Raw genomic sequence first — 27,439 nt, forward strand, 5'->3', positions numbered from 1 at the left:
AATCCATTAAGAGTTACTTCTGCCTTCCTTTCTTACTTTCTTATAGCAACATAATATTCTATTATATGGCTGCACCTTCCTTTATTTAACCAGTCTCCTACCAACTGACAGGTTGCTTCTTACCTTTTTCACTTTAAATAATGCTATAATGAACAGTTATATGCATGGAACACAGAATAAATTTATAGTATTGCTGGGTCAGAGGGTATGTCTATGTGTAGTTTTTATAGAAATTGCCTAATAGCTTTCCATAAGGGTTTTACCAATTTATACTCCCGATAGCAATGTATAAGAGTATCTTATTCCCTAGAGCCTCATAGTAGAGTGTTAATGAACTTTTTGATCTTTGCCAATCTAAAACAGGAGAAATTTTATTTCAGTGTGGTTTTATTTTTGCATTTCTCTGAGTGATGTTGAACATCTTTATGACATACTTTAATATTTTAATAATTCGTTAAACATTTTATGAGTTAAGATACAGTCTTCGAAAATTTTATATTCTAATGGAAGAGCTGGGAAGAAAATAAGTATTTCTAAGTCAGCATTATATGTTCAACAGTAGAAGTGTGTATGAGGGACAGCGGTAGCACAGAGGAGCAGGACATCTTGAGGATATCCTAGAAGATAATCTGTGATTTCGGTACTACATTCTGGTATCAGATTTAAAGTTTTGCAAGTCTAGAAATTGGATATGTCATTAGATTCATAACTCATTGGGCTCTTAGGGATTAGACTCACGAAATTCTCATGAGGCTGATGTACTAATTCATAGTGGATTTTTCCCCCAGTGACAGGAATATTTATATCTGCCATTAAGGGCACTGCTTACAATGCCGTGCACAAGCTTTGCTAGAGTTTTCTATTGATCATGAATATGTTAATAAAATCGTACTCTTTTTGGAGGTGCCATGTAGTAAAAATGGTGGAAGTTTATATAATTGTATGATTTTAAGCTTACTATAACTCAAGTACTAAATCTGAATTTTTTCAGATTTTTTTTTTAGAATTTGCTTTCATCCATGAATTTATAATGGAGTATCTCATTCATAGTCTTGATATACTCCCAGGTACTATTAGCTATTTGTTAGTTACAAAATGTAAGTTTAGACCTAAAACGTGATCATTTTCTGATTTTCCAGGAGTCTCACGAACAGTGCATCCAGTGGATTGTTAAATTCATTCACGGCCAGCATAGTCCTAAAAGAATTTCTTTTCTTTATGACTGCTTAGCAATGGCGGTCGAGACTGGTCTCCTTCCACCCAGGTACGTTTAATGGTGAATATGAGCAATCTAAAGAATTTTCTTTCTTTCTTTTTTTTTTTTTATAAATTTATTTATTTTATTTTATTTATTTTATTTTTGGCTGCATTGGGTCTTTGTTACTGTGTGTGGGCTTTCTCTAGTTGTGGCGAGTGGGGGCTACTCTTCGTTGCCGTGCGCGGGCTTCTCATTGCGGTGGCTTCTCTTGCTGTGGAGCACGGGCTCTAGGGCGCCCAGGCTTCAGTAGTTGTGGCGCATGGGCTCAGTAGTTGTGGCTTGCAGGCTCCATAGTTGTGGCTCATGGGATCTGGAGCGCAGGCTCAGTAGTTGTGGTGCACGGACTTAGTTGCTCCGCGGCATGTGGGATCTTCCTGGACCAGGGCTTGAACCCGTGTCCCCTGTATTGGCAGATGGATTCTTAACCACTGCGCCACCAGGGAAGCCCAGAATTTTCTTTTTTATTAATGTTTAGAAATTGGTTGAGGTTGTTGTTGTAAAAGGATAAGGGAATGAAGAAGGAAGTTGGGCTCAACAAGAAATCCTTTGTAATATCTCAGTTTTAATTTCTAGGATGCAGTATTCTTAGAATTGTATACTTACGGTGCTCAAAACCAGGCAGACTTTGCCTTTCAGTCCAGAGACTAAAATCACTCACGTTGATGAGCTTGTTCCAGTTAACTTTTGTTGTTTTTGTTATATTCACTAGTTTGTTTATTGTATTTTTTAGATTCTACATATAAGTGATATCATACAGTATTTGTCTTTCTCTGTCTGACTTAGTTCACTTAGCACAATACCCTTCAAGTCCATCCATGTTGTTGTAAATGGCACAATTTCATTCTTTTTTATGGATGAGTAGTATTCCACTGTGTGTGTGTGTGTGTGTGTGTGTGTGTGTGTGTGTGTGTATGGCATGTCTTCTTTATCCATTCATCTGTTGAGGGACACTTAGGTTGCTTCCATATCTTGGCAATTGTAAATAATCCTGCTATGAACATTGGGGTGCATGTATCTTTTCAGTTTAGTGTTTTTGGTTTTTTTTTGGCTATATACCCAGGAGTGGAATTGCTCAGTTGGTTCCAGTTTACTTTTGCTGCGTGATGAATTACTTCAATACTTTGTGGCTTAAAACAATAGTAATCCTTTTATTATTAACATTCATGATTATAGTGCTTGACTGGGCAAATAGTATGTAGTTTTTTCTCAGGTCTCGTGATTGCAATCAGGTAGTGGCTACGACTGGAGTCATGACAGAGGTTTCCCCATTCATATCTGGTGGATGATACCTGGCTGTCATCTGAGACATCAGCTGGCACTGTTGGCCAGAACCTACGTATGCCTTCTCCGTGTAACCTGGACTTTCTCACAGCATAGTGGAGTCCAAGAGCAAACATTCATAAGCGGGCTAGGCAGAAGCTTTATCACCTTGCCTTGACAGTCATACAGCATCCCATTCGCCACTATTAGGCCTGCCCAGGTTGAGGGGTAGAGGATGACACTGATACTTCTCATGGGAGGAGTATCAATGTCACAGTTTAGAAGAGCCTGTGGGATCGAAAGTCTTACTGCAGCCATCTTGGAAAAATACAGTTTGTCACAAACTGGTAAATGGTAAATATTTAACCAATAGCTTTTGGTACATATCTTTCTAGTAAAAATATAATATAATTAACATTATTTAGTTCTACTTTGTGTTTAGTCTTTCATATAAGTAAAAAAATGTAAAATACTATATGTAATTTTTTGAAAGTGTGCTTGAGTAATATGTACCTTTATGAAAAATACTTACTGGGACTTCCCTGGTGGCACAGTGGTTAAGAATCCGCCTGCCAATACAGGGGACATGGGTTCGATCCCTGGTCTGGGAAGATCCCACATGCCACGGAGATCTAAGCCCGTGCGCCACAACTAATGAGCCCATGTGCCTTAGAGCCTGTGCTCTGCAAGAAGAGAAGCCACTGCTATGAGAAGCCCGCGCACCACAACGAAGAGTAGCCCCCGCTCACCACAACTAGAGAAAACCCGCGCACAGCAACGAAGACCCAACGCAGCCAAAAAAAAAAAACTTACTATGGCAAATATAATATTCAGAGTACGCAGACCTTGGCTATTAGAGAACTTGCAAAAATTCTGTCTTGTAATTGGAACGGGTATTCCTTTTCTCTAGGATGGTTTGTGAATCCCTGATAAACTCTGACACACTTGAATGGGAAAGAACACAGCTTTGGGCCTTAACATTTAAACTGGTTCGGAAAATAATTGGAGGAGTGGATTACAAGGTATTTTTTTCCTAATTATTCAATATAAAAAGTAATCGTTGTTAGGTGTGATTACTTTTTCAGTGTACATATCTTAATTTCACATGGGAGAAATGAAGTGGAACCATTTACAAAATCTCCTTTTTTTGTTGTATTTCCTGAAGGGATTTAAAATTGCTCAGTGTTTCTCACAGCTTCTCTGCTCCCCTCCCAACATTCTTAAAAATGCAGGTGGCTGGTAAATTTCTGTGACAAGTAGGGAAGTCACCAAGCAGACTCTGGGTCCCTTCATGCCACAGATCTTATGATGTTGGGGCCCCTTTCCAATGAAAGAGCACAGAGCAGGTGTGTATGGAACTGAGAAGAGATGCGGGCATCAGCTGATGAAGGGAGCAAGTCCTGCTTCACCTTGACCTCCCTTGGACACATTTCCTTCCTTAACTGGTGTCTTCAGCACTCTGATCTTGACCAAAACCAACAGCATACACTCTCTAATTGTGTCTCATAATACATCTCAGGATCTCCATAGCTGCAGAAGCTTCTCCTTCATTCAAGCCACTTTTGTTATTGTCCTTTTTGAAAGACTTGCCAATACCTGACCCTGTGCTTTATGTCTGTATTTTTGCTAATCTAAAATGACTTAACTGATAAGTATTGGTTTGAATCGTGATTTAATACAGAACTAATTCTAAGAAGCTTTTTCTGATTATTTTCTCTGTACTTGGACTTCACTTTTCTCAGCATTAATATGTAGTTTTTACCTCCTTACTTATTTGTATGGTGCTTTATAATTGTTTCTAATTTCTTTCATATATATGTTTTGTCTGTCTTTTTTATAAGATTGATCACATTGTTTATACTATGGAATGAAATTTCTTCTCTATATATCAGATTCTGCTCTGAAATAATGCAACTGGTAATAGATACGAGTAGATGACCAGTTAACAGAATGGCCTTATTCGATAAGTTTGAGGGATTAAAGTATGTGATGGATGATGAGAAGGGGGAATAAAGTTAGAATATGCAACGGGAAGGAGTAGAAAAGGTCATCTGCCAGAAAGTTTGTATTATTGTCCCTGTTTTCAGAGTCTTTTCAAGTTATATTCAAATATATTTCTGTCTGTTAAGCTCAAATTAAACTTTTTGGACCCTCATAGTAATAGAAACTCTTCTAATGTTGTGAAGGTCAAGAAAAGCTTAGCAGAGTGTGGAAAGTTTAATTTTTATTTAAAAGTGACTTTCTTCGTTCATTCATATTGCAAGCCATTCTTTAGAATCCTGCTTTGGAACTTGACACTTCTCTTGGGTTAATATTAGGGGGTTGAATGTTAGCTCTGGTTCAGAAAAAATCAAAAGTGTGACCTTGAGGGTAACATTTTTTTTTCCAAGTGTATAACCTTGAAAACTTTAGATGTTTTAACTAGCACTGGGGACGTTTTTATATTTTAACCTATGACTTTTTTGTTCTATCAGGGTGTTCGAGATCTCTTAAAAGTGATTTTGGAGAAAACCTTAACAATTCCCAATACAGTGAGCTCAGCTGTTGTACAGCAGCTTCTAGCAGCAAGAGAGGTAATTTAAACATGTCTGCAATTCATTGATCATATCCTAAAAAAAGTCTAGTTTCACATAGTTCTGTGCTTTTAAAACTTATGGTAGTTTGTAAAACGTTCCATTTCTTTACTTCTACAAAAATCGTGTTTTAAAGGTGCTATTTCACTTTCATTGTATTTCAAAGGGAAATTTTATATTTTAATTAATTCATGGTTTTTAACTATGAAAACAACAATATTGATGTTAAAGTATTTTCAACCATTTTAAAACATCAGCCTGTGGACCACTTAAAAGATCTTTGTGCTTTGTAACTAATGTTGCAAGAATTGTTAGTCTGTTGCCTTCCTATTAGAGTCTACCAATAATTGATGCATTTTCAATGTTTCTTACTATCAGCACTCATTTTATTATTTATTAATCTTCATTTTTAGATATTCACATATAAACAAATTTTTTATGGTACAGTTTAAGCCCAATGAATCCATGAAGTAACATCTCTACTTTTTAATACCATAGTTCTTGTTGTTGTTGCATTTAAAGGGCTTATCTGTGGGACTAGTCAAAATAATAACATCGCCCTCTTATTTTTCGTAGGTTATAGCATATATCTTGGAAAGAAATGCTTGTTTATTACCAGCATATTTTGCAGTCACAGAGATCAGGAAATTATATCCTGAGGGAAAACTTCCACACTGGGTAAATTTAATATTTTCTAAAATTTTTAATAGAAAGTTTTATTAAAAATCGTTACATTAATCTGATTTTTTGTGTGCTTATTCTTTTAATGGTAACTTTATTCCTAGATAATAATGTGATTTTTTGTGTGCTTATTCTTTTAACAGTCACTTTATCCTTAGATAATACATAATATGTATTTATTTCATTTCTCTGCTGTCCTGCTGAGACAGTTTATATATTATGTGATGAAATATACATAGCTTCATCAAATAGCTAAGAACATGGTGGTATGACCTGACTTAATTCAGGGAGAAATGAACTGGTAAGTAATTGTTTGGAAGGAAGCAAAAGAGAACTAACCTTTGAGTAATTTTATGTGCCAGGAATTGTACTCAGTCTTTACATATTATCTCATTTTATGTAAATGATTCTTGTATTCAGAGCAATCTTGATTTTATTTTTATACCTATTTGTTTTCTGTTTTGTTGTGTTTTGTTTCAGTTACTTGGAAACCTGGTATCAGACTTTGTGGATACCTTCAGGCCAACAGCAAGGATCAACTCCATTTGCGGTAGGATCATAATTCAAAATATACTAAATAGTACCTGATCTTTAGTGATCTGACTATTGAACAAAGTTGATGGTTGGTATCTTATACATGTCTTGGTGACTTGTCATTTTAGTATAACTCTAGGAGCTTAATAATGTCCTTTTACTTGCTTCAGGTACTTTGTGTGTTAAGTACAGGGAAGGAAAAGCAACTGTCTGGACTGGTCTAAGTTTCAGATAGAACCATTCTAGAAGATGTGTTTCCTCGTGATTAGAGGGAACTTTTAGTAGAGCTAGTAAAGCACCATGGACTCTCTAGGCAACTGGAAATCGTGGTAGATCTGCCCCTCGATTATCTGACTCTCTCAGCCCATTCCAATTTACACCTTTGCTCTGTATTTCATTTATTTTGTTTTCCATTTTTTCATGTTTGTTAGATTCTCAGAATTTTCTTTTAAAAACAAGCACGTGATTTGCAATTTTTGCAGTGCTCATATATATTCCTGAATAATTTCTAGAAATCATGGTGGCCTCAGAACAGCCTGGAATATAGACATTATTTAGTCAATGACCAAGTTTTTAGCACTTTCTGTGAGTCAGGTGCTATTCTGGACACTGGAAATACAAAAATAAACTAAACAGACACTAGACAGATAATTCTTAGGCTTTTAGCTTTTGTAACTGAGTAGATATTGACATCATTTAATGAATTATGGAAGGATTGAGAAGGATGATGTTGAATTTAGTTTAAGTTATGTTGAACTTGAGGTGCCTGTGGGACATCGCAGTGACAGTATTTATCAGTCATTTGGATACATGAACTGATTGATGGTCATAGACTACATCTAAGGCTTCTAGGAGCATCATGTTTAAAGTTACTCAGGTTGACCCTAGATTAAGCGTCTGTAAACTTTTTCTATAAATGGTGATATAACAAATATTTTAGGCTTTGTGGGCTATACAATCTGTTGCAACTACTCAACCCTGCCATTACAGTGCAAAAGCAACAGCGTTCCAGTACAGCTTTACAAAAGCAGGTGGATTTTGTCCGTGGATTGTAGCTTGCCGACCTCTGTCCCTGGACAAATGCAACATTTGTGAGTTTGGAAGGCCTGTACAAATTGGTCTTTAACCATCTGGGCTAAAAATAATCAAAGAAAATTCCCAAACTTCTATCTAATCAAAACATATTTTTAACCAGTGCCTGGTTCAGCATAGATATTCATTAAATAGTTGTAGAGTGAATGAAGGACCAGGCATTGCTATGTTCACATTTATTCAGAAACATTTTTTTGTAATGCATACAGGCCGTTGCAGCCTTCTGCCAGTTGTAAATAACTCAGGCGCCATTTGTAATTCATGGAAATTGGACCCTGCAACTCTCCGTTTTCCTTTGAAAGGCCTCTTGCCATATGATAAGGTATGTTGCTAAATATGATGGAACTTTTGATCCATCTAAGGGTCTTCATCCTGGATTATTTGATGTGTAATGCTAAATTGTCTCTTCATAGACTGAAGAAGTAAATATTTAATGAAAGATAGTTTATGGTTTATCATATGATTTCAATATCCAAGTACAGCCTGTGGTTTATGATATTGCAGGTGTCTATGTTCCAATGGTCCACCTCTGGCAAAGCACTTGGTGTTAGAAAATTGAAGTTTTTAATTGATTCCTTGTTTTCACTTTTCCTTTACAAAGCAGGGACCAAAAATGCATTTGCAGTGTCCCTAAAATTTGAAGAGTGAGCCTCCTATTTGTTAGATTTTTTTCAAAAGGGGAGGACAAAAGTAGAGTAGAAATTTCTCAAAGGAAAAAAACCCACAAATATCCGTAAAATGAAATATGTGGTATAGACATAAAGCTATAATTAAATATGACATTTATTTTATTATCTTGGGGTTTGGAGTAGTGACAGAGCAGGGTATGGGGAGGCCAAGATAGTTTTCATGTAAATGTTTCATGTCAAAAATGACATAGACAGTGATTAGGAAACTTTTCCAAAAGTGAGGAGCATAAAATAGTGCAACTAAAGTGACAATTCTGGGTTCTTGGCATATTAGTCAGCAAAACTTTGGAAGATGAAAAAGTGGTAAACTAAATGGAATTTGCAATCATGATAGCAGTAATAATGAAGACAGAGAAACTTATTGTGAACTTACTATGTGCCAGGCACTGTTTTAAGAGCTTACTTTGCAACAACTTTTATTCTTAACTTTGCAACAACTTTTATTCTTAACTATCATCTTAATATTTCCATTATCCAGATGATGAAACTGAGACACTGAGTGGAGTAGTAACTTGACTAAAAGGGCCCACATTTAGGAAATAGTATAGTCAGGATTTGAACTCTTAACCCGTGAGCTGTCAAGTCATTTGTCCTCTCCAAATTTGGAAATGATGTTTATGTTTACACTTGTAGGAGAATGATTAGAAACTGCCTCCATTCCTCTTTGATTAGATTTCTGGGGAAAAATATCCTTTCCCTACGCTGATGCTTAAGACTTTCACGTGACTGTAGCTGAAGCCATTTCTAAGTTTTCCTCTATGACCTTGGGCAAGTCCCTTCACCTCAGTTATCAAATGAGGGGTTATCATTTATCAAATGAGGGGTGGGAACAGATTAATTGTAAGCACTAAAATCCTATGATTTTTTTCCACTAGATACTGCCTACTGTGTGAAGGTAACAAGTGCCTTTAGAGGATTTTTTGATCCCAATTTCAAATTATTTGAATTAACATTAACTTTGATCTTGAAGCAATAATTTTCTTTATTTTCTTTAAAGGATCTCTTTGAACCACAGACTGCTTTGTTGAGATATGTTTTGGAGCAGCCTTATTCCAGGGATATGGTCTGCAATATGCTAGGTTTAAATAAGCAGGTACTGTACTGTGCTGGAAACCTAGTAAATTCTGCATAGAATCTGCACTATTCTTTTCTCTTTTCTTTGCTATAGCTAACTGAGCAAAACAGTTAAGAACTATTTGGTGATTTTTTTTTTAAATATATGGTTTATTAAACAATGTATTATTCTTATCATTTATATATTGCTTTAAGAATGTTTAAATTAAGAAGGAGATATTTTAAAAATTGGTTTATTTTGCATTGCTTTTTTTTCTATAAGGCCAGTTTCAAGTATACCTTTTGCCAGAGAAACCTACACATGACTTAACCATAATTTTTGACTTTTTTTGTTGTTCGGGTATCTATTTTTATAACCCTTGGTATTTTCAGCATGGCCTCAATTGCTGATTTTTTTTTTTCTTTTTGGTGTGTGTTTTTGGTGGTTTAACATGTGGGAGGGTTTGTGCTGACTCTGGGTTCCTTGAGGCTGGCCTCATAGTCACTGTTTTGTCTTTTCTTTTTTTCTTCCTTTATTTTTGTTCTGTCCTGTCTTGTCCTGCCCATCCTCCAATGCTCTAGACCTTGAACATTGCTCAGGTATGTTCACAACCTTACTGTTGTATTGTGACTAACGATACGCTGGCCGCTTTGTAGCCACTGATTCCATTTAGAGAATACATGTATGGTCGGGGCTTGAAATTGGCAGGACCATGCTGAGACCAAGGCCACTAAAATGAATTTCTTCTTGGGATATGAGAGTTGTTTTTGGTGGATTGTTTTTGTTTTTGGTTTTTGGTGTTTGTTTTTTTTTAATATTCTTTTTTTTTTTTTAATCAAATCAAGAGACAACACCTGGCACATGATAAAGCCTGTCACTTTTTTGATGGGTTGTTTTTCCTTCCCACTCCATTTTACTGTTTTTCATACTTTAGGGCTAAAGCTAGCCTGGTGGAATTTTCAGAGATGGAAAGATTTGTGGTGGCCTTTATCTTTCCAGACTATTAAATCATAAACAAACAACAACATCAATAAAAATACTTATGTTGCTTTGCCTAAAAACAAAAACAAATTAAAAACAAAACAAAAAAGAGAACAAAAGCACTTTAACAGAGATATGTTACTTTTAAAAGTTGGAGTGGTACGCTTTACATGGGGAAGTTTTTTTGGAAACATGGGGATTGACTAAGAAATGTCACACTCTTAGGTGACCCCACACCTGCTTGACAAACACCCTTCTTTGTCAGTCTTTGCCAGAAGTGTCCTCCTCCTGCAGTGAGCGCCTCGCAGCTGAAGTCCACCTGTGGCAGGAGGAACACGAAATGGCCAAACTTTATAAACCAAACTCTTATACAGTCCCAAGTCTGTTCCAGGACTTTTCACCTTTGAGATTTTAAGCAAAATAGTGGTTCTCATTATTTTTGTTAAAAATTTTTGAGCCCAACATATTAAAATAGACCAGCTTTTTGATTTTAAAAAGACGTTCTTGTCTAGGTTATATAAAATAGCGTTGCTGTTTGCAATACTATAGTGAAGGTTGTGCCAGTGCTTCCATTTATAAAGCCCTATTTTTAAGGACATATAGCTTGGCCATAAAACTTGCTCAGTGTTGAAACTTTGCATGCCAAACCTCACCCTAGTAGCAGTATCTCTTTTATTATTTTAAGTTTTTTCTTCTGAAAAATTTACCAAGTCTTCTTGTTTGGACAAGCCTTTGTTCATGTGAAACTGAAACTGCTTCACACCACAGTATCTGACAGTTAACCTCACATAACCTGTCAATGTAACATCTTAAACACCAAGTCATTAACTCTGATCAGCTTTCACTTGAGTTAGAGGTAAGTATTCAGTGAACCTTGAAAGAATGTTTCATGCTATGTCTTAAAACTAATTTTTGCAGTGAACTTTAAGGCATACTTGACTCAGTTTTTTTTTTTGCAGTTTGGTGAATGAATGTACCCATGGTCATTTGAGCTGCAAGTACCTTCCCCCAGATATCCTTAGCCATCCTTAGCTTTTTGCTTTTGGGGGGCAGCTCTTCTCAAACTGGAAACTGACAAAATTTTGAGAAGGGTGTTTCTGATCTGATTCTTTCAGTAACAAGTTTCAACCTAAAAAAAGTTTATGACTAAGACATAAATCCGTAAAAAATAAAGTTTATAATGGAAATGCTGACAGAACATTATTAATATTGATCTCACTGTAGTGTAAACATTGTCAGAAGTTCACAATTCATCATTAATTGTTTTGGGAGAAAACTGTAGTGAGCGCACTTGTAAGATATATGCTGCATTGACTTGATATCTTATTTTTACCACCTGGAGAGTAGGGTAGAAAATGAGAACACACTGTATAAGAAGCATATGATTAAAAATAAACAAGTTATCTCATCACATCTTTTATCATTACAGAACTATATCCTGCACTATACTTTCTTGTCCTCTCTCTAGCAATGCAATAATTTACTTAAAGCTTTGAAACCTTTTAAGAGCTGTCCATATTGCATTTTCCAGTAGGAATTGGGCTACGGTATTTTATCCTAAAATTGGTTGCATTCAGAAGGTCATAAATAGCCCAGTTCTGTGACCAGCAAGGTAGAGTGTTCACAGTGTGAGAATCCTGTTTTGTGTATTTGCACAAGAGTTTGTATTCTTTCTACTGAATAAGAGCATTACAAAACAGATTCACTCCTCAAGCTCTTACGTGGTGGTATATGAACTCTGGCTACCCTGAGACAGTGAAGTACTAGACTGATCACTCAGTTTATCCTTAAAAGGCAGCATTGAAAGTTGTATTAACTGGCATGGGACTCCAGTTCTGATTGGTAGAGAATATGATAAATGACATACAATAGGATTTTTCTTCCCAACCTGTCCTAAATAGATACTGCTTTAAAATTGATTTCTAGCACTGAAATAATGATTTTAAATTAACTTACGCCCACCTAAGTACAATATGTTAAAATTGCACCACATAAGCAGTACCAAAACTGTTATATGAAAATGTCAGGGGCCACTTAATATAGGATATGCTTACTAAGACGGAAAGCATTATCATTTGCCATTTTAAATAGTGGTGGGAAAAAATCAGGGGCATGGATGGGGCTTAATGTTTCTATTAATTCCTTGTGCCTGATTTTCAGCGTTTACCAAAACTGAAAATTTAATACAAGTTTCCGATACAGTTTGAGCTGTTATGCAGAAATTGCATTGTTAAAATACTGAATTTAGATTCTTATTGTTAAAACAGGCTTTAACTAAACATGCATATACATATGATGTAAACTAATTCAATTTGTATGCCTATATCTTGAAGACTTAAATTTATGAAAGCTTTCAGCAAGTTGTGAATAACCATAGACATAGCATCCACTGGCTACCAGAATTATCACACCCTATGATTGATAATTAGCCTTTATTCACAGATCATTAAACTGATTTACAAATTTTCATTTCTTCCACTTTATAAAATAATTTATGTGGTGGAGAATCTTAATTTTAATGTAATTATCTTTTAGCAGTTGAAAACTAAAGCAAAACTTATTCTAAAGTAGTTAGTAGCACAGATCATTTTATATTCCAGACTTTTCCCTCTTTTTTTTTTTCTCATATTATTAAAATTGCCAAGTAAAAAAAGGAACATGTGTAAGCTATCCCTAAACTTGGTTTGAGAACTATCCTTGGATTTAACCAAAAACACCTGGGAAATATATTCATTCTGATAGATGTTCTGCTACCCTCAGACTAACCAGTGCATTTGGTACCATAGAGATTTCTGACTGATTTAATTATTAACAGAAAATCTGGGGGTAGTCTTGAGTCATGGTATATACTGAAAGCTTGTCAGCTTTGACTGTAAATTTCCTAGTTGTTCTTACTTTGCCAAAATCTTAATATTTTTGGTTTTCCTCTAAATCATTAACTATATGACCATCAATCACTGCACTCCTAAAAATATGTAGGTAAAAATCCAGTTCTCTGAAACAAATAGCTAATACTAATAAGGGAAACTCAAAAATGACCCAGGTGCTAAAAACCAATTTTGTTTAGTTTATTCTTTTTTTCCTGAAGCAGACTGATGGAAGACCATCACGGATGGAGGAATAGATGACAAATTGGTTAGTTTCCAACTAGCAGCAAATTCCCATCGCTGAAGAAAAATTCCTACTGGAAATTCTGGCTTTACTTCTTTTCACAAATTTTTCTGACTCTTGTATACTTTGAATGATCTCGCTCTAAATTTGTGTTGTCTGACACATTTCTTAGGTTGTTGGTGGTTGGCAGAACTAGTGAATTTCAAGCCCTGTACACAGTAGTTTTGCATGCTGATTTAAGAAATAGTTTGTAGTGTTGTCTGTTGCACTTTGCTCTGCTTCATAATGATAATTACATTTGGAGGAAAAGTACTGTAGTCCCAACTGGTGGTGTTAATATTGCTCTTCGTAAACCTGTAATGTGATTGAACTGTGATCATGGCATTGTGTTTTTGGAAAAAAATATGAAACAACCATTGATGCTTACTGTTTTGGATAGATGTTTGTTTTATTTGCATGCTTTAAGAAAGTGCAGCTATATTGGAGCTTTACAAGTTTGGAGCTGGCAGAAAGCATGCAAAAGAGGGGATGCTATTCATTATGTTTTGTTTTTTTCCAAATTCGTCCCCATTTTGCATTTTTCCCCTAAATTTAAAGAAATCATATCCCTTTTTCATGGCAAAAGACTAATAATCACATCTAAAGTTTATAGGGAAAGCATCTATGTTAGTATTGTATTCATTAGAAAGGCTTCCAACTGCCTGGCTATTGAGTCATATAACATATTTTATTAAAAGTATAAAAATGGCTTAAAATATGGCTTAACATATTTCTTTTGGTAAAAGTACATTTTTTAAAATCACTTTAAAAAAGCATAAATCTTTTTGCCTCTAGAAAGGGAAGTTGCATTTTCATTTTTAGTGTTTAAACTCAATTCGTTTTCTTGTTTTAGATTTTTAAAATAGTCTAATTTAAAATTAAAGCTGCATTATGTTTGGCTTCTAAGAGGGAAGAGCAGAGATTTAACTTTGAGATCAAGTTTTTTTTTGTTTGTAGAGGAAGTTTTCCTTTCAGTATCAGATCAATACCACACATTGAAAAACAGACATTGAGTAATCTGGAAGCTATTTAGATATACCTCTGTATATAAAGTTAGTGTGAACATGTGGTGATTACTTTTAAATAAATAGATCACACACTACTTTGTTTGCTTTCCTGTCATAGTATTTAATTCCTGGAAATCCAGGGTTTTCATATTTTGAGCTAGATTGCAAAATTAATACTGTTATCCCCATTTCGTTTGTCTTTTAAATGATCTTTGTTCAAAAAATAAATAACAAAATTTTCTGCTGTGTAGTGCCCTTTGTCATAGTGGAACAATGATGTCTATAGTGAAAGTCAAAAGTTAATGGGAAGCCTGTTTTGCGTGAGACCTGAAAAATAATTTTTTATGATACTCATCCTCTATGATAATGTAACATGATGCAGCTTTAATAGACTAAATCTAACCTTAACTTTCTAAGTTCAACTTCATTCCATGCTTCTCAGCCTCTTGTTACGATTAATGCCCATTAACTGGTAACTTCTGAAACTAACCGGGAGGCTTTTGGAATACTGTATTTAATCTCTGCCCTACAGCACAAGCAGCGCTGCCCTGTGCTGGAGGACCAGTTGGTGGATCTGGTGGTTTATGCCATGGAGCGATCGGAGACCGAGGAGAAGTTTGATGATGGGGGAACAAGCCAACTCCTCTGGCAGCATCTCTCGAGCCAGCTCATTTTCTTTGTGCTTTTCCAGTTTGCAAGTTTTCCACATATGGTCCTTTCTCTTCATCAGAAGGTAAGTACCACACCCTTTGTCAGAGCCACTTTACCTGTTGATTAGTATGTTTTAGACTGGTGTGGATGTTACCTAGTGAACAGAAGTTCCGAGCTCTGATTTCTGTTTTGTTCAGTGCCTTTATAGTTTCTTAACTTCTCACTTTCTTGTCACCATAAAAACTGCATTCACTTCTTCATTCCACGTATTCACAGTGCAAGGACCAGGAGATACAAAATGAAAAGGCACTAGTACAGTACCCTCAAAGAGCTCTTTACCGGTGGGAAGATATAGGTATAAACAATTTGATTATAATATTATAGTTCACATAATGGAAGTATGTTTCCTTGTGATAGGAATGAGAGAACAGTCCCTATTAAAGACATCAGGAATGGCTTTATCAAAGGGATCTTGAAACTATTACTTGAAAGACAAGTAGAAATTTGCCAAGAGGAAAAGATAGGAAAGTGTTTCCATAACAATAAGATGGTCATTTGGAAAGGGACAGAAGTGTGTGATAACTGGAAAGAAAAATATAAAAGGGAAAGTGTTGGTGAGATGAGGAAAGCAGGAAGGTAAGACCAGACATGGAGAACTTTATATGACCCTGTGTTTGTTCTGAGTTAAATTTACTTTGGGAAGCAAATGAGGAAGGGAATGACATCATCATATACAAGTTGGAAAAATTACTGCTAATGACCACATGTAGGAAGACAGTGATGTAGAGATGGATGGAGCCAAAATCAGAAGCAAAGAAATTAGTAAGGGAGCTGTTGCAGTGGTCTGGGTGAGAGATGCTGAAGACCTAAACCAGGACAGAGAGGAGGAGCCAGAAACCCGGTATGCTGGGAGGTGAATACGACTTGGTGACGATAGGTGACAGGGAGTAAAAGGAATCTAGGATTACTCACTGGTTTCTGCTTAGTCAGTGAATGAAAGAGTAGAACAATGAATCCAAAACAGGGAATACGAGTGGAAGAGTAAGTTGTGGAAAGGGTTAGACACATTGAATGGGAATAAGGCATAAGGCTTTGGACACATTGGGATTAAAATAGTGTTGTTGTATCTATAACATCTTGATAGTCTAGATTATTTTGGGGAAATTTTTTCATAAGAGTTGTTAAAATCCTTTCAACCACCACTTACCCACCACCCCTATCACCACCACTGGTTTCTGTTATCATCTACAGGAAACCAGGATAAGTGTTTTTGATAACCAGTCCTCGAGGAGTAAAAAAAAATAAATTTAATCCTTTTGGTATAATAAAGCACTCCTTGTGTTTTGATGAAATATTTTTAGTAATATTCCCAAATTAAACTTGATTCTCATGCATACATGATCGACTTAATCATGTTTTAAAACATTTAATTTTTGATATGCATAGTTGTTTTGGAGGTCAGGGAGAAAACATATAATATTAAAATAATTTAAAAGGCTTTGCTGGGTGTGCCTTGAGTGGAGAATAAGTAATTAGTAAATGCAAACGTTAGATGCTAACTTTCTGAGAACAAGGTTTCTCTCTCTCTCTCTCTCTCTTTTTTTTCTTTAAACTTTACTGTATCTGTTTCTTTTAACTGGCTGTGTAGATTTGTATTTGAACGTTTTTTACAGTTAGCAGGGCGAGGACTGATTAAAGGCAGAGATCATCTGATGTGGGTTCTCTTGCAATTCATTTCTGGAAGTATTCAGAAAAATGCACTAGCTGATTTTCTTCCTGTCATGAAGCTCTTTGACCTTCTGTACCCAGAAAAAGAAGTAAGTTTTACTAAATAGTTAACAATGTGATTAGAATTATGTCTAATTTATGTTTAAGGATTTTAGTGTGATTTTGTGAGACGAGCACTGGACTTGAAAGCTGGAAACATGGTTCTTTTCCCAGTTTTTGTGATTGCTGTGATCATGGGATAGACATTCAGTTTTTCTTGACATTAGTTTACTCCTGTATAAAGTGAAGAAATTGAACTAGATTATTTTTGAAGTTTATGTTAAATCACATTTGAACATCTAGTATGACAAGCTCTTTCTCTACATTCTAAAGAGGGTTACAATTTTTTAAAGCATGAAACTGTTTTAATCTCTACACATTGAATGACCACATAACATCAGTATCTGTTAATATGGTTTTTTTGGTTGTTTGCCAATTGAGTGTGTCACACTAGTGTTTTATTATATAAGGTATTTGAGTAAAATATGGTATATATTGATGATTGTCATTTTTTTTTTTAGAAATTTTGGCTACCTAACATATCTGCTCTGATTTCTGTGACATGATAGCATAGTGATTGGTGTACTTTTTTAAAATTTTTTATTTATTTATTTTTGGCTGTGTTGGGTCTTCATTTCTGTGTGAGGGCTTTCTCTAGTTGTGGCAAGCGGGGGCCACTCTTCATCGCGGTGCGCGGGCCTCTCACTATCGCAGCCTTTTTCTTGTTGCAGAGCACAGGCTCCGACGCACAGGCTCAGTAGTTGTGGCTCACGGGCCTAGTTGCTCTGCGGCATGTGGAATCTTCCCAGACCAGGGCTCGAACCCGTGTCCCCTGCATTGGCAGGCAGATTCTCAACCACTGTGCCACCAGGGAAGCCCGATGATTTTCATTTTATAGAAACATTTTTATTATGGAAATTTTAAAATGCACAAAAAATGTAGAGTAAATAGAAAAAGAAACTCCTGTTCCATCACCAAGAAATACTCTTTTTTTTTTTTTTTTGGCTGCGTTGGGTCTTCATTGCTGTGCGCGGGCTTCTCATTGCTGCGGAGCACAGGCTCTAGGTGTACGGGCTTCAGTAGTTGCAGCACGCGGGCTTCAGTAGTTGTGGCACACGGGCTTAGTTGCTCCGTGGCATGTGGGATCTTCCTGGACCAGGGCTCGAACCCAGGTCCCCTGCATTGGCAGGCGGATTCTTAACCACTGCACCACCAGGGGAGTCCAAGAATAAAAATTTAATGATTATGAATGCTTTGTGGCAGTAGGAAAAGCTTGACTAAGCACCTGTGGATTTCTGTTATTTTCTTGGCAAGTAAAAACAATCTTGTAATAGTTTCAGTATTTGATAGCTGTTAGATCTTCTGATTTGTGTTATTGAACAGTCAAAGGACAGTTGGAGCTAAATTATGAGATACAGCAGAAATGGATTACTAAAATATATATAATTAGTTAATTCTACTCTTTCTTATTATGTTTAAAAATTGTTCTTTTTTAGTTTATCCCAGTTCCTGACATTAACAAACCCCAGTCAACTCATGCCTTTGCAATGACCTGCATTTGGATTCACCTCAATAGAAAAGCCCAAAATGACAACTCCAAGCTACAGATTCCAATACCTCATTCCCTAAAGCTTCACCATGAGTAAGTTGTTTGTAGCTTGACAGTTCATTTTTTTAATTTAATAAATAGTGGGTTGTAGACTAATATTGGTCTCAGTATTTATGTGAGGTATGGAAATCTTCCCACATCCACTGGAGGTGAGGGTAAATATTTAATGTGTACGTTATAACTAAGGGAACCTGATCAATTGCAGCAGAAAGCAACTAGAAGATTAACCAAGCCTGTTTATATGTATGTGGAGATACATATTTTTATATATATATATATATTTTTTTTTTTTTTTTTTTAATTTTCAGGTCTAATCTTTGCTTTTACATGTTTTACCTTAGTTAAAACACTTAATTTCCAAAACTATGTGAAAATGTTTCAAAATTGCTTAAGTACTTGGAATTTGAGCATGATCTGACTGAGATATCTTTCACTCCCTGGGCTGCCAGGATTGATTGAGCTGATCTGGCTGGCATGCTCCCTTACATCATTTCCAAAGCTGTGATTACTCAAAGAAAATGCCCTCTTTTAGATAGGACTGGGCTTCCGTCAAGGGTGTTAGGAATAGCTGAACTTCTGAAAAGGACTGACTGTCAGATCTTTTCATAGGAGACTGTAGGGTAGTCAGACTTCACATTTCATTTGGCTTTCATTTTATGAGGTAACCCTTAACCATTTTTTCTTAGTGACATCTGTAATGAAGGTATAGTATTGTACTTAAGCAAATAGATAAGTAGAAGGCTAGTTCATGAATCTGTGAGTTATTTCTTCATTATCTGAATCTTAGTGCAGTATATATAGTACATACTTAACAACCATTCAGTGTTCACTTATAATTACTTACATTCTTTCTGAAATGCTTCTCAGTCTTTTATATGTGTTAACACTATGTTTTGGGCAGAAACTCTAATACCTATAGGAATAAATATATAGTTGCAGGAAATTAAGCTTTTTTAGAAATGCAAATTACCTTTCTAGAAATTATTTGCATTTTTTTCTGTTTAATGGAACTTGAAATTTTAGGTTCCTGCAGCAGAGTCTTAGAAATAAAAGTTTACAGATGAATGACTATAAGATCGCCCTGCTGTGTAATGCATACTCTACAAATTCAGAATGTTTTACATTACCCATGGGAGCTCTGGTAGAAACTATTTATGGAAATGGAATTATGAGGATACCTCTTCCTGGAACGAGCTGTTTGGCTTCAGGATCTATTACTCCCTTACCAATGAACCTCCTGGATTCACTGACAGTTCATGCCAAAATGAGGTATGTTCTTTTCTATTTATTTGGTCCTATGTCAGGGAATTGATATCAGTGCAGCAAAGACTTGATTTCATGATTATGTGTGTATATTTTATGGCCAGGTATATTTTTAAAAACCTTTAGGTTTATTTTATTACAAAAATGGTATTATTATAGGAATTCTAGAATATACAAATAAACCCAAAGAAAATGAAAATAATTGCTATAATCCCTCCATAAGAAATAAGCATTGTAAAATTATGTTTATATATATGTATTGAGTCTTTTTTCTATGTATAAATATATGAATTTATAGGGGTATTTTTGTTTTTTCAAAATGTGTTCTTAACTACAGTACTATTTTATAACCACCTTTTTCTCATAGTAATCTATTAAACACCTGTTTTTTGTTTTTTGTTTTTAATTAAACACGTTTTTAGATCTAGTGCTCTTCAGGAACATCTGTTTTAACTGCTACAAAGAAGTCTTTTGTGTGTCTATGTATGATTCTTTAGTCAGTTCCACGTAGTTGGATACTGAGATTGCAGTGTCTCAGTGTTATAAAGATGGCTATGAAGGTTATCTTTCTGGCTGTCTTTGCACCTTTCTGGCTGTCTTTGCACCTATCCATAATTCCATTTTTATTAAATAATTTGCTGGAAGTAGAATTGCTGAGTCCAGGGATGCAAAAACTGTAATATCTTCCCTATGTTGACTATACATAAGAGTGCTTTTAGAATTGACATTTATGGTTTCTGAAAGACAGAAAGGGCTCTGTTGGGTGTGATTCTAGAACCTCAGGTGCCCATAGGAGCCAAGCTGATAATGTTAAGTGAGTGATGCCTGCCTGGGGCTGCGTGAAGGCGAGTCAGGTAATAGTGTGCACGGAAGCCTGTGTGTATAGAGGGGTTGAGGCTGACCGGAGCATGAGGGGCTCAACTCACGGTGCTGCCACTTGTGCTAATTTCTGCAATGTAAGAATGAACACTAGTGTAGCTAGTTCTTGTTTTTTTTGGAAAGGGCTTTTATTTCTAGACTCTCAACCGTTAAGTGTTGGCTGAAACTTCAAACACTGCATAGGTCAAAGAGAATATGTGTGTGGGCCTCCAGGTGGGGGGTCATTGGTTCTAGAAAAACCATGTTCTTTTTCAAATGGTTAACATTGTGCTAGAATTATACAAGCGCTTTACTGCCATATGTGACCAAATTAAGGAAAGTCCCTTTAGTACCTAACATTTGGGTCTTACCAGTGATTTGTTAAGTAATTCTGTAACAAAAGTTAATTTCTTAAATGGTTTTAGTTACATATTTGAAAAAGAAAAACAGCCTAAAACCATTCAAGCATGTACCCAAATTTTGAGTTGGGTACATGAGTTGTACCCAAATTTTGCTTTCCCGTGAGCAGAGAGATCCTGAGGCACATTGAAAGCAGCGTGGAAACCAGAATTAGTCTCAGGTTGTACAATGCATCACTACCATGTGTCCTGTACAACCTAAATGATTAAAACAGAGCTGATTCATTTCATATATTTAAGTTCAGATTTATACCAAGTTCTCTATAAGTAGAATAATTCCTGTGTTTATGTCAAAAATAATGAATTTTTATTTTCTTTTATTTCATGTTGTTGTTTCTCCTCAGCCTTATCCACAGCATTGCTACCAGAGTGATAAAACTTGCTCATGCAAAGTCCAGTGTGGCCTTGGCTCCAGCCCTAGTGGAAACGTACAGCCGTTTATTGGTCTATATGGAAATAGAGTCTTTGGGCATCAAAGGATTTATCAGTAAGGCAGGACTTTCTTGTGTTTTTAACCATTAACGCGTCCATTCATTCAACGTATACTTTTCTAGTTGCTAGGGATATAGCAGTGTACAGAAGTCACTGCCATCATAGAGATTACCTGCTAAATGAGGAAGACAGACAAAAAATGTAAATAATCGAAATATGGAACATGTCAGGTGATAAACCTTACAGAGAAAAATAAAAAAGAGGGATAGACCCTTACAGAGGGTCAAGGGAGTGGGATGCATGTTTTAAAGTAAAGTTATGGTTAAAAAAAAGGGGGCGTGTAATTGTGCTAGGTGCTTGGGATGCAGTGAGCAGGACAGACATGATGCCTGTACTCATAGAAAAACCCACAGTCCCATTTGCCTCTCTTTCTGGTTTGCCTGGGACAGCAATGAGTACCAAGTCTGACTGGCAATAGGCAGGGGGTGTTCCTGCATTGCAGAAGACATTGTACGATGTCTGTTGGTTGTTATGCAGTTCTAAATAATAGATATTTTCTAATATGGAAGTGTTTTTCTGATTTGAGGTAACTTTAACTTTTTACTAATACAGTATCATTTTAACCATGGTTACTCTTTTTTCCGGATAATTGAAAGTCAGATTAAACTTTATTAGCAGGGAGGAGGGGGTGTGATACAATTTGTGTGTTAAAAAGTGATCCTCATGCTTCAAAAGGTTGGGAACAGTAACTTTATAAAAGTAATTTAAAAGATAACTAAATAAAAATAAATAAAGAAGTGAGGAAGGTTAGAGTAATTTTTTTCCATATCCTGGCTCTTATTTTACCTTTCCAAATGAACTTGAGTATCATTTGTCAAATTCCAGAAAAAAAAAAAAACAAAGTTGGTATCGTTGGGTTGGCCAAAAAGTTCGTTTTGTAACAGAAAAACTCGAACGAACTTTTTGGCCAACCCAAAAATAAGGATCTGGATTTTCTTCCTTAAAATTAAAGTACAAATTAAGGAGAAAATTTGGAGAATATATGTGTATATATGTGTGCATGTGTATCTGTATGTTTGTATGTGTGTGTGTTCATGATCAGAATCTTTGCATGGATTTTACTCTGTGACTTTTCTTCAGATATCTTTTAATACATAGCTTTTACTGATTGGTGCCGTAAATTGTCTTGTTCCTCAAGGTCAGCTTCTGCCAACTGTTTTCAAGTCTCATGCCTGGGGAATCTTGCACACGCTTCTTGAGATGTTCAGCTACCGGATGCACCACATTCAGCCTCATTACAGAGTTCAGCTCCTGAGTCATCTTCATACTTTGGCTGCAGTTGCACAAACAAACCAGAACCAGCTTCATCTCTGGTGAGCTCACTGGAGACTGTCTTTCCTTGGATTTATTAGAAACTTTGTTGGAGATGGGGAACTTAATCCATTAACTTACAGTATTTTTATTCACTGTCATAAAACTCCAGGGCTTCTGGAGTGTTTTATTTCCAGTATAGAAGAAGTAGAGTCCAGCTTTTTAAATAGAAACCTAGTAAGGTAGTTGAATTATTGCCTAGGGATCTTTGGACTGAGAACAAGTACTTCCAAGACCTTTGACATTGTATTCTAACTTAGCCCTTTAGAATACTGGATTCAAATATACTTCAGATTATGGTTAAAGTATCATGTCATTTTGATTTTCTCTAAGTGAAAATATATTTCTTATTTTAAAAGATGTACTTTTTGAAATGCTGTGCATCCAGGTGAAATTTTTTAGTCCTGCAGACTACAAGCTATCTTTTTCTAATGTGTAAAAATGTCAGTTGGTTTTTGCTGTAAAATTTGGCACCTCGGGTTTTTAAAACAAATTAAGCAAAGCTCATTCTCACACAAAAGACGAGTTCATTTGTCTGTTTGTTTTTAATCAAAGAAGGGAAATTTATAGTTTGCATGTTTTCCCATTGTGATTAACCTAGAATTAGATTTAATTCTATAGTTCTGAGATTTTACCTGCAGCTTAATCTTTTAATGATTGTTTTTGTTCTCCCACTTTTCAGTGTTGAGAGCACTGCACTCAGGCTTATAACGGCATTAGGTAGCTCGGAGGTACAGCCACAGTTTACACGCTTCCTTAGCGATCCCAAAACGGTGCTTTCAGCGGAATCTGAAGAACTGAACCGCGCCCTGATATTGACCTTAGCTAGAGCAACTCACGTAACAGGTACAGTGAATATGCAGCCGCCCCCAACAGAAGCAGATGAGTCAGTGTGCTGTGTCCCTCCTGACTACTAAGGGGCAGGGGGGAGGGTAACCTGCTGAAAAGATTCTTCTCACTTGTTTCCAAAAAACCAGTTGTTGTTTTCATATCTTCACCATTTCAGTAATTAACGTAAATTCTTCTCTGTGTACTACCATTTTAACTAGGTTGTACATCAGTTTTTGGTCATCTAACATCATTTTAAAGTCATGGTTCCTGAGCTTTTTGGTCTCAGGACCACTGATACTCTTAAAAAATAATAATAATAATTGAAATTCCCAAAGATTTTCTGTTATATGGATTACATATATGATATTTACTTTGTTAGATATTAAAGTAGGAGTTTTTAAAATATTTGATTTATTTTAAAATAACGGTAATAAACCTATTGCATCTTAACATAAATGATGTAATTTTTATGAAAAATAAACCCTATTGTCTCCAAAACAAAACTTTAGTGAGAAGTACCATTGTTTTACATTTTTTGCATCTTTTTTTTTTTTTTTAATAGAGCTGCTTTTATTTATTTATTTATTTATGGCTGCATTGGGTCTTCGTTGCTGTGCGCGGGCTTTCTCTAGTTACGGTGAGCAGGGGCTACTCTTCGTTGCAGTGCGCGGCCCTCATTGCGGTGGCTTCTCTTGTTGCGGAGCACAGACTCCAGGCGTGCCGGGCTTCAGTAGTTGTGGCACGTGGGCTCAGTAGTTGTGGCTCATGGGTTCTGGAGCGCAGGCTCAGTAGTTGTGGCACACGGGCTTAGTTGCTCCGTGGCATGTGGGATCCTTCCAGACCAGGGCTCAAACCCGTGTCCCCTGCATTGGCAGGCAGATTCTTAACCACTGTGCCACCAGGGAAGCCCTTTGCATCTTTCTTTAATGTCTGATGTAAAGGAACATTGCTGGATTCTCATATTTGCTTCTACATCTCATCTATTGCAAATGTTATTTTAGTAGAAGTAAGTAAAAAAGAAATGGCCTCACACAGATAGGAGATGGAAAGGGGAAGAGTATTTTAATAGCTTTTTCAGCTAATTATAAATATTCTTTGATGTCACACAAAATTGAAAAATTGATAGTTTCTTAAATGGAGTACAAAGTCCTGTCAGTGAACTCTTCGTACTCTGTTACATTATAACCCACTGGTCTGTTTTGTACATTTAATGGATTTTGTGTTCATGCATATTTTGTAACTTCATGAATTGGTTTTTTAGAAAACATTGGTTTACTGAGTTCTGTAGATAGAGCTTGTAAATGTTGACACATTTCATTATGCAGTATCAGAAAATTACATTTTTTAATCTCACTACAGATTTCATTAGAAAAATTCTTTTAAGTTTTGGAAAACTATTAGGCTTGTGGTAGTGTATATAAGTTTTCCAAAATTCTAATTTTCACTTGAAAGGTCAAATTTTATCATTGGTAAAAGATGCAGTCATTTGTTCTTCTTGAAGTGACAGACTCCCTTTGTTAATTTTCAAGAAAATGTCTGCCTAATGCCCAAATCCAGAAAACTATATGTTCTTTCAAGTAAAATTGGAATTCCATTGAAAAAAAAGAACTACTTTGACCCAGTACTCAATCGCAGAAGTATTTTTCCTCAAGATACCCATCATACTTTGGTGTGTAGGTGGAACACCTTATGCGTACTTCCATTTTATCACACAGAATATTACAAATAGATGTACTTAAGGGCTGAGATACAATCTTTTTTACTACTTTATCAAGGATATTCTTAAGTGAAAGTGGCACCTTTTTTTTTTTTCCTGCTAAGAGTGTTTTGTGGTGATTACAGTGGCTATTAGTATTGTTTGGTGCCACCGTTTGATTTGTTCTGAGGGCCAGCAGTGTTACCCACCATTGCTTTTGTGCCATCAGTGCACATTTCAACACAGTAAAAAGGCCAATGATATCTTAGCATTATTATTATTTCAATAGCATTGACCTCATCGAATCCTTGAAAGGATATTGAGGACCCACAGAGTCTATGGACCACACTTTGAGAATGGCTGTTTTAAAGAAATAGTTACTGAATTTAGCAATCTCAAATACCTTTGTGTAAACTGTCTTATTTTACATAAATAAACCTCTTTGGTTTAGAGAGTTATAGTCTATAGCTGTTTCAACCACCAGAAAAGATATGTGGTACTTTATTAATTCTATTTCCTTGGCTCAGTAAAGTGCTAATACCTCATTGTCAGAGTGAACTAAATGAGCAGTCGTGGTGGGCCTGTACCAGTCTTTTATCATTGGTGCTCTGTAATTTAAAAAAAAAAAAAAAAGATACCAAATGTCTTCTGTCTTCTTTTCACTAGTTATGTTCATATTTACCGATGTGATTACTAGTTAAGTAGTGAATGCACTGCAGTGAAATTCTCTGAGTGTACGTACTTGTGACTTTTCTGTGATATCATTTATGAATTGTGGCCATGATCTTTTATATCTGGGTTACATCTGTTTGCTTGTGTTTAGATTTCTTTACAGGCTCTGATTCAATTCAGGGAACTTGGTGTAAAGACATCCTTCAGACCATCATGAGTTTTACTCCTCATAATTGGGCTTCACACACTCTTAGTTGTTTTCCAGGCCCGCTGCAGGTAATTTCATCTTGAATTATATATTGAATATACAGTATATGAAATCATTCTTCCCATTTACTGTGTTATTCTAGAGAGTTTTGATGATACCCAGAGAAAATTAGCTTTTATTTCTTTTTTTGTAAATCCTTGCTATTACTTCCAAAATCTCTTGAGTTTTTCCTTGTCTTATTATAGGACTGGATATGTTTCTAAAAATTTAATTGTTATGGCTTCATCTTACTAGTTAACACTTTTAGAATCTTGTGAGATTTAACACATTAACTGAAAAATTCTTTCTCATAGAACAGGAACGGGGAGAAATACAATGTAATGGAACTTAACAGAATACACATCATGTACATTTGACTGATTTTTTTAAATCACACAGAGAGCAAAACTATAAACTTGGCTTTTATAATATGGAGAAAGGAAAACCTCACCTGTCTTCCACTTTTCAGAGAAAATTTTAGGCATAATGAACGTCTGTTTTCTGTTAACTTCTAATAGGGCTGGAACAGTAGGTCTCAAACTTATCAGAATCACCTGGAGGGCTTGTTTAGCTAAAGATTGCTGGACCCCAGCTGCGGAGCTTCTGATTCAGTAGGTCTGGGATAAGGCCTGAGAATTTGCGTTTCTTACAGGTCCCAGGTAATGCTGATACGGATGAGCTGGGGACCATACTCTGAGAATCACTCAGCTAGTGTAATGGATTTTCCTTATAGATATACTAAAATATGTAACCGAAGCGTACTTAAATTTCTTTTTCTTTTCCTTTTTTTTTTTTCCAAAGATGAGCAGAAGTATCACCAGATGACTGAAGAAAATTTGAAATTCAGGCTTGCTTGGAATTTCTGTTTAGAAAATCTAGGAAAGAAATCTTACAGATAATCCAATCAAGCCTTTGTGTTTTCCCAGTATAGAAATTCAGGCCTTGATTACTGAGCTGCTTGAGGTCACCTGGAATTTATTAGTGTTAGAGTCAAGCCGGGAGCTGGTTTCTTGACTGTAGCCATAGCCCTTTTTACTACAACCATTGAAGTAAACTTCTGATCTTCCTTGTAGGCATTCTTTAAACAAAATAATGTACCTCAGGAAAGCCGTTTTAATCTGAAAAAAAACGTGGAGGAGGAGTATAGGAAGTGGAAGTCAATGACGAATGAAAATGACATCATTACCCACTTTTCTGCACAGCGCTCTCCTCCTCTCTTCCTTTGTCTTCTCTGGAAAATGCTCCTGGAAACAGATCATATTAATCAGATTGGCTATAGGTAAGCCAGAAACCTAGATCTGCATGCCATTTGGCAATCCATTGTACCCTACAGCAATGCAATTT

General features: G+C 35.9%; 1 protein-coding gene across 6 annotated transcripts in view; it reads left to right on the forward strand.

Annotated features, from left to right (window-relative positions):
• Positions 1-27,439, forward strand: part of MED23 (mediator complex subunit 23) — a 41,122-nt gene that overhangs the window by 2,510 nt on the left and 11,173 nt on the right. The window contains exons 4-20 of one of the 6 annotated variants that reach the window (XM_082474436.1): positions 1,140-1,264; positions 3,429-3,540; positions 4,993-5,091; positions 5,668-5,769; positions 6,253-6,322; positions 7,608-7,720; positions 9,085-9,180; positions 9,723-9,740; positions 14,812-15,012; positions 16,604-16,747; positions 18,194-18,339; positions 19,330-19,575; positions 21,191-21,333; positions 22,477-22,651; positions 23,332-23,495; positions 26,000-26,124; positions 27,169-27,374. In XM_082474436.1, the coding sequence (XP_082330562.1) occupies positions 1,140-1,264; positions 3,429-3,540; positions 4,993-5,091; positions 5,668-5,769; positions 6,253-6,322; positions 7,608-7,720; positions 9,085-9,180; positions 9,723-9,740; positions 14,812-15,012; positions 16,604-16,747; positions 18,194-18,339; positions 19,330-19,575; positions 21,191-21,333; positions 22,477-22,651; positions 23,332-23,495; positions 26,000-26,124; positions 27,169-27,374 (2,285 nt within the window). Of the gene's footprint in view, positions 1-1,139; positions 1,265-3,428; positions 3,541-4,992; positions 5,092-5,667; positions 5,770-6,252; positions 6,323-7,607; positions 7,721-9,084; positions 9,181-9,722; positions 9,741-14,811; positions 15,013-16,603; positions 16,748-18,193; positions 18,340-19,329; positions 19,576-21,190; positions 21,334-22,476; positions 22,652-23,331; positions 23,496-25,999; positions 26,125-27,168; positions 27,375-27,439 lie in introns of those variants that run through there. The other 5 variants (XM_082474439.1, XM_082474437.1, XM_082474438.1 and 2 more) reach the window with 5 other exon arrangements.

This window comes from Balaenoptera physalus, assembly GCF_965194825.1.
Source record: "Balaenoptera physalus genome assembly, chromosome: 9".
Classification (NCBI taxonomy): Eukaryota; Metazoa; Chordata; class Mammalia; order Artiodactyla; family Balaenopteridae; genus Balaenoptera; species Balaenoptera physalus.